The sequence below is a fragment of the Anarhichas minor genome, unplaced genomic scaffold (genome assembly GCF_050575085.1).
Source record: "Anarhichas minor isolate MPS153535 unplaced genomic scaffold, ASM5057508v1 ptg000032l, whole genome shotgun sequence".
NCBI classification, from domain to species: domain Eukaryota; kingdom Metazoa; phylum Chordata; class Actinopteri; order Perciformes; family Anarhichadidae; genus Anarhichas; species Anarhichas minor.
In genome coordinates, this window is record NW_027466478.1 from 2,021,049 (window position 1) to 2,034,634 (window position 13,586).

At 40.7% G+C, this 13,586-nt stretch overlaps 1 protein-coding gene across 1 annotated transcript; it reads right to left on the reverse strand.

Moving 5' to 3' along the window:
• Positions 1 to 4,073: 4,073 nt before the first annotated feature.
• On the reverse strand, positions 4,074 to 13,377 carry gprc6a (G protein-coupled receptor, class C, group 6, member A). The gene is made up of 6 exons (XM_076105371.1): positions 13,175 to 13,377; positions 10,424 to 10,712; positions 7,355 to 8,158; positions 6,579 to 6,794; positions 6,188 to 6,311; positions 4,074 to 5,191 (listed from the first exon to the last, which is right to left on the reverse strand). Exons 1-6 carry the CDS (start codon positions 13,375 to 13,377, stop codon positions 4,173 to 4,175), a joined length of 2,655 nt encoding a protein of 884 aa, XP_075961486.1. The 3' UTR covers positions 4,074 to 4,172.
• Between the last annotated feature and the right edge of the window lie 209 nt (positions 13,378 to 13,586).

Genomic DNA, 13,586 nt, shown 5'->3' on the forward strand with positions numbered 1-13,586 from the left:
TCAAATCAAAGAATAAAGACACTTTACGCACAATTTAGGTGTATTTTCCCTTTAACTCAGGAGATGCAGGTAGCATGTTTTATACTTAATGTGAATATAATTCATTTAATCTCATTTCATTATGCAATATGTATACTTTGTTGCCATCTTATTCTGAAAACCGGATGTTCGTCTGTAGAAAACCGGAAGTTGTCTCACGTTAATCTTTCCGCTAACTTTGCAAAGTTCTTCGCTCGCTCCCGATCTGTGCTGTTTACCGTAAGTTTCAGCGTATATGTGCACTACAATTTAAGTGTCTGCTGAGTTGACCACGGAGATCTGAGTGTCTGCTGACTTGACCGCAGTCTCGTCCTGGCTGTCCGCCGTGCGCCTCCGGGTACCCAACTCTCTTATGACAAGAAATATTGTCATTTAAAAATCTACACTAATGCAAGCGTTTTTGATTAAAAAAGAACAGCAACTACAATTTTAGACGGACCTCCATGGTGACTAGTGCTATTTTTAGAACATGCCTTGCGGGCAACTCACGTGGTCCCTGCGGGCGACAGGGTGCCCGCGGGCACCGTGTTGGCTACCTCTGTATACATTCGACCCTTAATACCCAACTTGCAGAGTCTAATTAGTAACCCTTCTCTCCACATCACATCATATGCTTTCTCTATGTCAAAGAAGACAGCCACAACACTTCCCTTGTTTATCTGTGCTTTCCTAATTTCATGTTCTAAACTTAAAGCTGGATCTAATGTACTTCTCCCTTTCCTGAAACCACTGTGGTATTTGGATATATATCCTTTACTTTCTATATAATATATTCATCTTTCATTTATCATTTTCTCCATTATTTTGCAGATATTTGATGTTAACGCTATTGGTCTATAGTTCCTGGGTTCGTACAATCTTTACTGGGCTTGCGTATCAGGACTACAATGGCCTCCTTCCAGCTTTGAGGCAATTTCCCACCTCCCAAACTTTATTATATAATTTGAGTAATATATCCTTAGAAGATTCACTTAGATTGCTTAACATAAGATAACAAATCTGGTCCTTGCCTGGTGCCGACGTTTTGGTTTTCTTGAGACATCGGCTAAGTTCTGTTTTTGTAAAAGGCTTGTTTAGCAGATCATTGGTATCTTCCTCTTTCAGTAATATTAATATAGTGAGTGTGTGGTTAACAAGAAAGAGAGAGAGAGACAGGTGTTGGCAGTCAGAGCAGAGAGAAAGGTTATCAGGGAAGTTGTCTAGTGGCAGTAAATGTATATTATAGATTACAATTTGTCCATGAAGAAACACTGCCAAAATACAAGTCAATACCCAAGAAGTATCTGTGTCTTGCTTCCCAGCTACTCGGCAAAAGTGAAGGGAGAGTCTGTGGGTTTTCAAACCGGAGCAGAGGTTGAGCAAAGGTTGACATACTTCCTTTGTGCCTTCATTTTCCTCGTAGATCAAACAACAGAATGGAAAACTTCGAAACTCCTGACATAAAATGTTTACCTGTGCTGTCCTGCTCTCTCTTCACTTTCGTTTATTGTTAAACTTAATTATATCCTTGAGTATCAGTGACAATAGATTACACAACTCTGGAATGTCAGCTCACTTATATCCAATTACTCGGAACAGGTTGGAGTTTACAATTCTCAAGTTTCTGTTGAGCTCTTATTCTGCCTGCAGTCATCAAATATTGGTCTTGGTGGGGATTTTCAGTGTGGAGGATGAAACTTGATAATGAGCAGCACCTGAGGCTGTTTATCCTCTCACCCTAACAGGCTGACAACAGTTATTATATATATATATACGAGATATAAAAATATGTGATTGTATGTATGTATATATATATATATATATATATATATATATACATACATATATATGACGGTACGGTCAGCCATCTGCATGTGTGAACATTCCGCCCGCACACACACACATACAGACGCACACAAACACAGTAACATTACATTATGAAGCCTTGGCCATACTCCTGAATGACAGGAAACTAGCAATCATTTGCTAAGTAAAGCTAGATGAAATAGCAAAGCTTAGCTTTACTTCTACCTTAACACAAATAAACATCTAGCAGCCTACAGCATAGAAAACATACATAAATAAACATGTTTTTTTCCGTGACTTCACATTTTTTGATACAGGTGTGTGAATGTGTTTTGCACCATATTCACGGCAGTAACTGTAGCAGAAATGTGAACTTGTGAGTTTCTTAGTTTGTGAATAGGATTTGTGCACCTGCAATAACAAATTTGCGAAGGTGTAACTGTTGTGTGGTTTTGTGGGGGAGAAAAAAACAAGTACAAGCATGCAACTCCGAAAATCTTTTTTTTCAGATAAATCAACAAAAGAAATGTACATAGGTGAAACTACACGCATGCTGAAACAGAGGATTAGTGAGCACAAGAGCTCCATCAGGCACAAACGATGTGATCTATTCTGTTGCTCGTTATTTCGAAGGATTTTCACACCCAATCTCCTTTCTACAACTCCAGGCCATTAAACACATGACTTGCCAAGAGGGGGAGATATGTAAAGAATAATATGCCAAAGGAAGTTCTTTTCGATTGACACTTTAGATAAACTTCAGTCAATGGGCCTTAACGAGGTATTGGATTATTATGCTCTAATCCAAGATGCGTAATGTAGCATTTTTGTGTCTATGGTTGAAGCTGCTAGTCCCATTACCACTCCAGCTGACACACCTTAACAATAATTATTTCTTGACTGTAGGGAGATGACCAAGGTGTTCAACACCAAATATACTCCTCCCTGTAGGAATGTTCTCAAATTTACATTCGTTGTTGGCATTTAAATAGTATAGTCTACAAGAATTAGTTATTTAAACATTTCTGCTGTTGCTGTTCAAGAAAAGACTATTTGTTTACGTATGAATAATAAAGCACTGTTTATTCTTTTATAATTAATTGTCTTTTTCTCTCTCAATATAATCAAAAGGAACCGATAAGAGTATCGATAACGAACCGGTAAGCAGTATCGATAATAGTACTAGTATCTATAAAATCCTAACAATACCCATCCCTACTCTCTGGAGGATGAAAACAAAGTAAATGATGGAGAGGAGAAGATCAACAATGACTGTTAAAAAAATGTGATGACAACAGAGGATGCACGTGTAACTGAATTCCAGAAGAGACTGTTTAGCTTTAGGCCTCCACCCTGTGTTAGCCATGGTGAGGGAGAGATACCCTCTTATAATGTCTTCAGCAATGGCCCCGCTAACCAGTACATACAGAAAGGCAAGTTTTACATTCCGTCAAAAGAGCCTTCCAAGAGCTATTCTATATAATGAATACTTTTATTTTTGGTACTTTAAGTTTATTTTGATCGCAAAAGACGGTTTCTGCATAGTAACATTTCCATGAGCTGTCCGTCATGATATGGTCATTATGATAATAATCATTAAATGTATGCTCTGTGTGGGGAAACTCACTCCCTCATCCACATCAAATATTTAGAACAGCAGATTTTTTGAAGGGTTTCCTTTGAAAGCGCAAAATATGTTTCAACTAGTGCTGTACTCCTACCGAATAGTTTGAAGCTCCATTCATAATGTTGACATTCAAATTATCATTGATAACTTATTGCGTGCAATAGTTGGGGGTGTGGGTGTGGGATGGGTGCACCCTTACCACCTCTCCATCTCTAGCTGTGATGTGCATGGTGTATCAATCAACAGTAGCCAGACAAAACTTTCCTCAATCCTCACAAAGGGTTTTTATACAGTGGATGTGGACACTAAAAATTTGGAAAATGAAATTGCCACATGGAATTTGAATGTTAGATTTTTTTTCTGTCTTTTTTTTCATTATGATTGGATTCTCCCAGCCCCCTTTTGTGAAATCTGTCAAAGTCAAAGCCATTGGGAGTGATATTAAATGAGATTTGCTAGAAATAAACCAATTAGAGGATCAATAATCCAGCTGCTATGTTTTCAGACTAGTTTTTTCCCAAGATTTCCAAGTAAATTTCGGCTTGTTTTTTTGTAATATATCCATATTTATTAGGATAAATGAAACATTAGAAGAAAAACGTCTGACATACTTTGGAATACACAGAAATGGAGGCTCAGATCTTGTAAATATATATTCTTTACAATAAAAAATGTATAGTTCAATATGAATAATTTCTTGTCAACCCTTAATAATGGTAGTTTATATGCTGGTGCTTCTTCTGAGGCAGTGTTTGATTGAACCTCTGTGCAAACTGGTGCAGCTAGTCCCGTCTCTGCAGTTTGTTACCACAGACACAGAGACGGAGTCTGTGGTTTTGCTGGAGTATTCATACAGATTCTTCCTAAAAGCACTCTTGGTGTTGTGTTCCTTTTTTAAAAGGATTATATAGCACTTTGGGAAGAAATGACAGCTGAGGATGCCGTAGTTGGAGATGAGAATGACCACCATCTCCACAGCAGGCAGGTACACTGTTGAAGTGGTGACGTAGACAGGAACAAAAAGCAGCCAGGAGATGAGGTAAAGCAGCATGCTGAAGGTGATGAACTTTGCTTCGTTGTACTGCTGTGGCAATTTGCGTCCTTTGAAGGCGCAGATGAAACACACTAAAGCCAGGACAGCTATGTAGCCCAGCATCAACCCGAAGGCCAAATATGAGCCCTCATGACAGTCCTCCAGCAGAGTGGTTGGATGCCTGATGACGTGATTAAATGGGCTTTTTAGCACCAGCCAGCAGACGCAGGTAGCTGCCTGTACGGCTACACAGATGCTGACAATGAGGTAAGGCTGGTAGAGCCTTCGCAGAACCTCCTGCGTCTCAGGGTCCACCTGGAAGGCAAGCAGGATCTGCAGGGTCTTGACCAGGATGCAGGAGACACACAGAGTGAAGCTGATGCCAAAGAGCACCTGTCGAGCCTTACACTGGAAACTGTTGGGACGGCCTACAAACAGCATGGCACTTATGTCACTGATGACCAGAGAGAACAGGATGACCTGGCTCAGTGGCCCTCCGGCAGCCTTTACAACAGGAGTGTCCCGGCGATGTAGAAACAGAGCAGACACCAGCAGAGCCAGGAAGATGCCCAGGGCAGAAAAGGTTAGGAGCACCACAGCGAAGCCATCCTGCCAGGAGAAGTAGAGTAGGGCTTTGGGGATGCAGCTGGAACTGCCATCAGTAGACCACTCTGTGTTTGTGTCACAGCTCAGACACTGGTCCATATCTGCAGGGATGAAGGAGCACAAGCAGGTACAGAACAAAACAATCACACACAGGAAATGATTTGACTCTGTGCAAAGAGAATTCCAAGCCAGCTAACCTCGTTCTTGACATAAGCGTCATAATGTGATGAGAATAGCTAGGGAAAGTGGAAGTTAAAGGCAACTAGATTTATTGTTTTAGTCTTTAGGACGTTTCTTCTCTCATCGAGAGGCTCCATCAGTTCGACTAACTCTTGTGGACTTCTCAGGGATTCAAACATGTTTGGGTCATTCACATGTTGATGTCAAATGAGGGTTGTGAGGTCACATTTGAGTTGTTGTCATGTGAGAGTTATTATCACAGTTACAGAAAGTGTCCACTGTCTTCACAGACAACTACAGTAGCACAGGCTTATCCCGATTCATTGATTTCAATTGATTGATGCATGAAACAGGCAGAGGATGATTTTTACCTTTCACCACAGGAACTTTCTTCTCTTTTGGAACTCAGGAGCTCAACTTGTGTTTCGACCAGAATAATTACATTTCAGATTTCTAAATGTAGTTCCTGGTCCCTGCTGCGTCAGTCTCTCTCCATGTCCAATTAGACATCACAGTCACACAATAGTAGACTACATAGAACAGCACTGTGACTGTTTTGTTGTCTCATCCATGCAAAATGCAACGTAAACACAGCTGTTATTTTGAACTACTTAGTGGACAGATTTGGCCAAGATTTGGGTCTCCAGATGTGGTGGAAACACAATCAAGAATGCACAATGGGAACTTTTGGCTCCGAGTTTAGTTTCTGCTCCTTAGTTCCTTGTTTGAAAAATATGTAAGGCTAGAAGTGTGATCTGGATTTCTGGTCATGTACTGTAAGCACAAATAGTTAATATTATAAAAAAAATAATTATATGATCACCTAAAACACACCAGACTTAACCAGAGCATGGCTATAAGTCTGTGTGTGTGTGTGGGGGGGGGGGGGGGGGGGGGGGGGGGGGGGGCAGTCTTGCCTGTGTTATTAGAGTAGTAGTTTGCAGTACAGTTGATGCACTCATAACAACAAGTGTGTTGACCCTCCGCTGTTTTCTTGAACTGTCCGGGGACGCAGCTACTGGAGCATTTCGAGATGATGTGCTGAGGAGAGCAGGGAGAGACCGTGAGATTACTTTATTGTTTGTGGCTTATTTCTCTTGTATAGTAAATCAGATTGATTTAATTTTTACTGCATTCTGTGCAACCTATTGTTGGTTATACTGAATGTTAAAACTGAAATACTGTTTTTCAGTATTGCCTAAGTCAGCTTTAATGGTCTTAATGTTTTGAGTAAACACACAGACTGCAGAATGTGTGTGTGGGTCTCTGTGTGTGTGTACACAAAATGACAGCTGAAGGAGGGCCGACCTTCAGGTCCTGGAGCTGTTGGGTGGAGCTGTGGTTTGTGCGGGTAAAGTTGTTGTTGTGTGGGTGATACTCAGCCACAACATTATGAACATGGATGTTCCCTCCATCTGACCTCCACATTGTCACATCATAGCCCAGGTTGATGTCTCCTCTGCTGTCAAACTTATAGCTCTTTTTTCTAAGTTTAAACTCCTCCATCCACAAAGCTTTCAGGACCTTCAAGACAAGAAACATTTCATTACCAAGTCAGTACCTTAGATAAGTCAATAAAACCACACTATTTGCAAGGACAACCTGTTGTGTATTTACTGTATGCATGACTATTTTACTATGAGAAGACCATGAATTAATTGCATCCAGTCCCCTTCCTTAGTTCTTAACCTCAAAGGGCTGCATAGTATTCTATCATCAATGAATTATTCCCACGAAGAGTAACTTAACAGCCGGCTGAAAAGCCATGTTTTGCTGCGCTCTCTGATCAAACATGACAAGCCTGTTTTACCTCGTGACCACATCCAGCTTCACTTATTCCAACATCTCCACGGGTGTGTGAAAGAGACCAACGTCCAATGCCAACTGTCTCAAACCTGTGGTGATGGTAAGTATACCAAGGTACCATATTTAATGTGTCAACAGCCAAAACCTAATCCTCAACTGTTATCTCAACCTAACCTTACCCTCACTCTTAACTCACCCTTAAATGTACCCATATGGACCATAGATATACAACACAAGAGCATACACACACAAACACGCACACTCATGTATGTGAATACCTCCCAGGGTTGCACTTTGCCTGGTGTTTTGCAGTCTCTGTTCCTGCAGATAGACGCCACAGCTTGAGCAATGGCGCTCACAGCCATCTCAACACTAAAGATAGTGCCGGCATAAGTGTGTTCTCTAAGTCTTTTCACAGCTTTAGACACCAGTTCAGTCTCTCCAGAATCGTTACTGGCTTTTAGCTGCATGTAGAACTCCTGCATGAAAGTGTTATTCCTTATGTAGTCATGTCCAGCTGCCTCCAGTCTGCTCAAGTACTCACTGAATGATGACAGGTCTCCATTTTTGAAGGTGAAGCCCAAAATGTGTCCTATGTCCTCCAGAGTTATGTTTCCTTTCACAAAGCTGGAGTAGGACCAGTTGTCACTGGCCAACCAGACTCTTCTCATTGTCTTCATGCTCTGTCCTGCTGTCAGCGTCTGATTCTTCAGCTCTTGGTAAAGGTACATCATGTGAGTCGGCTTGGCAAAAGACACAATGACCTGTACCTTGGGATTCTTGCAGATGGCTCTGGCCGTCTGCATGATAGCAGAGCAGACATCCTCACTGGTTACAGATTGAGGTAGGATTGATTTGAAGGCCACACATATCCCCTTTTCAGAGGCCTGGGACACAAAGTTGTCAAGAGCTGATTGGCCGTAATTTCCATCTGTTGTAACTATTCCCACCCAGTTCCAGCCATAGGTGCTGAGCAGACTGACCATGGCAGCTGTCTGATGCTCATCATTGGGAATGGTCCTCATGAAGGAAGGGAAGCGGCTCTTATCACTCAGAATAGCCGCAGTTGATGAATAACTGATCTGGAGAAAAGAAAGGCAGTTATGTCTTTACCAGTTAAAATAAGTAGTAGGCAAGTAATAATCATGAAAACGGACGGACCTGGTGGCCAAGGGGTTAGGGCGCCAACTATGAGCCACAGCATCCCCAGGTGTATAATAATTGTCAGCCTGATTGTATGTCAACCATATCAAAAATGTATTACAGAAAACTGATCCGAGATCTGCCATAAATTATACAATCACATCTCTGCTTAGGTCTTGAGTTGCAACTTAAGTCTAATAAACTCATTGTGACTGTTTTTTAGGGGTCAACCTGTTGTTTTGTCTTGTTTTAACCTATAACGTCTATGGCTTAGAGTCTATGGCTTATGGCTTAGACGTTAGGATGCATATTGCTCCTTGTAGCCCAGGGGTGTCAAACTCATTTTCACTCCGGGCCACATCAGCATCATGGTTTCCCTCAAAGGGCCGGTTGTAACTGTAAGACTGTATAACTGTAACTACTCCTAACATATTGTTAAATAACTGTCTCTGCATTTGATTATTGTTTATTCAAGTGTAAAAATATTGTACATGTAGTTATATAAATGTAAAAATATATTTAAGCACATTTCTGTTATTATAACATAAATCATTTTAATTTAGGGTTAAGAAACCCACATTACTCTATCAAAGATCAAACTTTTAAAGAAAATAACAAAGACAAATATCATCAAACACAAGTTATTACATTAACTTTGTTCAAAGCTATTTTTGTCACCTCTCTGCATCACTAATGTCCCTCCCTGCCGTCGTCCCGTGCATGGCAGCTACATCCAAGAGCTCCTCACTGAGAGTCAGGTCTGCCTTGAGCCTCTTACAAACACTGATAGATGATGTATCTCATCTCTTAGCTAGCTGTGTTGTTAGATTGCTGCTTGTTCCTGAACTCGGTCTGCGATGGTGTTTCTTCACAAACTGACATTTGTAAAAGTCTGTATCTGGTCGGAGCTCACCTGCTCACATACCTTTAGCAGCACTGGGCTGTAGCTTTTGTAAATATATTCTGCTGTGATTGCAGTCTGCCTTTTAATTCTTGGACAATTTTATGTTTTTCTTGGAGGCTAAATTTAGCTCCGTGTTTGGTGTCAAAATGCCGACGTGAATTGTATCTTTCATCACCGACACGCATCATAACACAGAAGACAGACCGGTTTTCCCCCTTGAAGCACAAACATGTATTCGCTTTCCCATCTTAAATTACATTTTCTTCCCTCTGCATAAATTTTTCTCTTCGTGGACATTTTGGGATTATTTGTTGATCTTTTTCAACTCAATCACTTGTTGGAAAACCTCTTTAAGGGCTGTTGACTCTCCTGTCCACCTGTTGTGATAGTTTTAATGTCGGAACACAGACAACATGCTATCTCATAATTTCAACTTTCTATCTCATAATTTCGACCATGGGGATACTTTTATTTTCAAGTCTAACTTTTAATTTTTTTTCCAAAATTAAAAAACAAAAACTTTTTTTAATTTTTTTTTTTTGCTGGGGGATTCGCGGGCCACATAAAATGACGTGGCGGGCCGGTTTGACACCTGTGTTGTAGCCTAATTATCTGTAATATCTGTAAAAATGTCTTCTTGTGTAATCTGTACATAGATCTGTGAATGTATGTATACTCTGGTTTGGTTGATGTATCTCTCAAATTTTATATTGAACACACCACTCAAAATAGCGGCAGAGCCATGTTGACTCATTTTCCCAGGATAGTTCAGTTTTCACGCTGAGGTGTGAACTACTACTATCAAATAATGATCAGAAATATAGCCTGAACAACTTGTAGTCTCCTATTGCATTCTAGATTTATAGAATGGTGTATTTTCAAAGCATGTTTCAGTGACTCAGTGGCCACCCTGAACCCACAGGCTGATGAAGGTTATGCGCCCAACAGTCTTATTTGTATCTGTATGAATAACTATAATGAATAATGCATTTTCTATATGTTAAGTGTCTATATGTTAATACGAAAAATAAATACGTACAGTAAATGTAACATTGCCAGAAAACCATTTAAATACAGTAAAATGTTAATGTGCAGGTAATTTCCAATCAGACAATAAATGGGATAATTTTGTGATCACTGTCCCAAATAAACTTCCACTCTGAGAGTATGCAACTGGTTATGTTCCTGTTCATCTGTGGTGCAAGTTGTACGTAACGGCCAACACTGTCTCATTTAAATGCTGTCCTCCTACCGGCACCTTCAAAGATTCAACAGCATTTTCATGTTACTCACTACTTACTTGAGGAATCATCTTGAGACTCAGTTGCCTGGCAATGGCGATGGATGTTTCAGAGGAAGAGGCCCCTACAACAGCCATGACTGGCTGACCAAAAGTGTTGCTTCGGATGTAGCAGTCAGCCCGCTGGGTGAAGTCTGCTGTGGCTTTCAGGGCTGTGCTGACATCAGAGCAGGAGTCCATGATCCGGTAGCCCAGAGTGATGTTAACATCAGCCAGCAGAGGGGATTTATTCACGATCTCTATAGCATTGATCATAGCCAGCACCCTCACCAGGCTTCTTTCTTCAAACCTGTGCAAACAAGTAATGAATACAGTACAGATGTGTAAAGATGTGATACACTGGAGAACTGATATGAGACAGGATGGAAGAGGGTGAAGTATTATTTGCATTTCAAGACTTTCTGATAAAAATCAAGTTTCTAAAAACCAGTGGCGGGCCGTGCATTTTATACCTGGGCCTTCTGTGCTGTCCTACTACAGTTGAACAGCTACGGTGCAGATACATGAATCCGTGCATGACGGGACGCTGCGTCATTAACGGACAATGCATAGTCAAATCAATGTAATTAACACAATGACAACAACAAAGTCATAAGAACCAGTCACATATATTCATATGACAACAAAGCAACACATCAATCCAGCAGACCTGCAGCGGATCCACACATTCCACCACACAAGAGCACAAGCCATTCAAATATTATTCATAAAAACGACACGATAGACAAATGAACAGTAGTAACGTTACTGCAGATGTAAAAAAACAAATGCAGTTTGTCACCTACCGAATGCTTTTCACTTAAAGACAAAGTCCATCCTCCTTTCTTTGTTGACAAAGAGTTTCCATCGTTTCAGTTCCAGTAAGAAGTCCTTCTCGATTCATGCCAGTGACAGTCGAGCCTCCCCAGTTGTATTTCGCCGGACTGCGGTTGTGGAGCTCAGTTGCCTGCGAACGAGTTCGTTGATCTGTCGATCCACTCGGGTTTCTCCAAAAGTTTTCAAAAGCACCAGTGTCCTGCTGTGCTATGGCGTCCTCAGGTTAGCGTAGCATAGCTCCAAACACCAAGACGCTCAGTTAAAATGAAACACATTCCCAGCCATAAAATGTGCAACACTGTCAGCCAGGAACACCATTCATAAAAATAAATAAACTACACCAAGCAAAACCCTAAACATTTTATAATTTCTTCCATATCTTTCAATTTGAACTCTTACTACTCCAACTAACTTCTGCCAGCTTCCTTAAATGTCACACGCTGGCCCACTGACCAATCACGGCACATGTTATTGCTGACGTACTTAGAAGGCTACCTCGGTGCCACTGGCACGTCAAAGAATACGCCCAACATGTCAAACTAAAGATCTGATTGGTTGAAGACTATGACAATCAACAATATCGTCCCCATTCACTTAAACTGCAAAGGCTCTCTAGCGGGTATCGGGCCTCTCTCCTTACAAAGAGACATAGGGGCTGAATCTGATTGGATAAGAGCTCTCTTTAAAACAAGCTGTGCTGGAAGCAGCGCTGCAGACTGGAAGCAGAGCAACAGAGGAAGACAGGAGCTGTGCAATGAGAAAATAAGCTAATGGGAAAAAAAATGATAATACTATTAAATATTCATGAGTGTGCGGGACGAAGAGAAAGAGAGCCTTTCAGAGCGGCTCTCTACCTGCTCCTCCTCATACCAGCACACATCTTAATGGAGCGCAGTAAATCAGAATGGCCAAACAGGGAATTTTACAAAGGCAATGTCATTCTCCACACCTCTGTTTTAAAGGACCCTGTTACGGCCTATATAGTGTGCCTAGGGGTACACTGGAACTAACATAAAGGTGATGGAAAACCTTGGCAAAAGTTTAACAAAAACCAAGAGGATAAGGCAGCGGCAATTAGACACATTTATTAACAGTATAGATGAACAGGAACAAACCAACCAATAAGGAAGCGTAGCCGTCAGGGTCTCTAAGGCCAACATAATAAACAAAACCCCCACGCTAACTGGAAAAGAAGAGGTCAGCTGGCCTATGAACAAACAAACACAATACTGAACTCCCTAACTAGTCAGAAAAACAGGAGAAAACTAATAGTGTATTTGTGAAAAATTATTAAATTATAAAATAGCTATAACTTTGTGATTCTGTTTAGGCCAGCAGAGAAGGCCTTGCTGGCCATGACGGCCCACCACTGCTAAAAAGATACTATGCAACACCAGGTGCCTCAGTGTGTTCTCATCATAATTAGTCTACTGGAGATGACATGTTGTTTTGTTCTGTGTGGAAATATTACCAATAGTTTACTTTTGTTAATTAATTGACTTTAGAATGATGTTGTAGTTTTGCCAGTATTTCCATTTTAGACTGCTAAATCATGTTATTTTTTTTTCAAATTATGTTTTCATTACACTCTGGAGTGGATTTTTATCTATATGTAATAGTTATATGCAGATTATGACTTTACAAACAAATATATCACCAGTTTGGGAAAAATAAGCAATACATGATAAGCATTGCCACAAATAAATACAAGTTTAATTCAATTTTGAGTGCAGGATTCTACTTTTATTTATTATCATTATTATTTCACCAAAGTAAAGGCTCTGATAACTTCTTCCACCATTGAAGAATATTGGATATATTATGAGTTTATCTCCTGGTTTCTCAAGACTAAACTCTCCTTTTAGGATTAGATGAAAAGTGAAGTGAAAAATATGGTCTGTTTATCATTTATTGCATTGGATTGAATGATCTCACCTGATACATGGCTGTAGTTGCGGTGCAAATGAGTTGTTCTCTTTGTCTACGTCTTCATGAATGGGAAAGATTCCTCCGATGATGATATCTCCAGGGGCTGTAGCTCCCAGAACCCTGGTATCCTTCTCAGTGGCATGTCCTGTTTCCAGAATGATAAGGTTAAGTGGTATGTGCAAATAGATTACACGAGTGACCCAGTCCATACTGTCTTCTCTGCTGTCCGTCTGTGTTTAGTGTCTGAACTCCTTTTCCTCTCTCCTCTCTTCTAACTGGCCTCTCTGCGGTTTTCACCTCAAGCAGAGTGATACTCTCCTTTTTCAGCATTGTCACTAGGCTAAAAGAAAATTCCCTCTTTCTTCCTCCTTCACAGTTTACTATTCTCATATTCTCCCCTGCAGCCCTGCCCACTTCC

What these genes read in the sequence shown, in the direction of transcription:
- gprc6a (XM_076105371.1), bottom strand. Translation starts at nt 13,377, where the DNA reads ATGGACTGGGTCACTCGTGTAATCTATTTGCACATACCACTTAACCTT. An exon ending in GCAAAGTGCAACCCTGGGAG is followed by an intron (nt 6,795 to 7,354) that starts GTATTCACATAC and finishes CTTGTCTTGAAG; the next exon opens with GTCCTGAAAGCTTTGTGGAT. An exon ending in AACAGCTCCAGGACCTGAAG is followed by an intron (nt 6,312 to 6,578) that starts GTCGGCCCTCCT and finishes TGCTCTCCTCAG; the next exon opens with CACATCATCTCGAAATGCTC.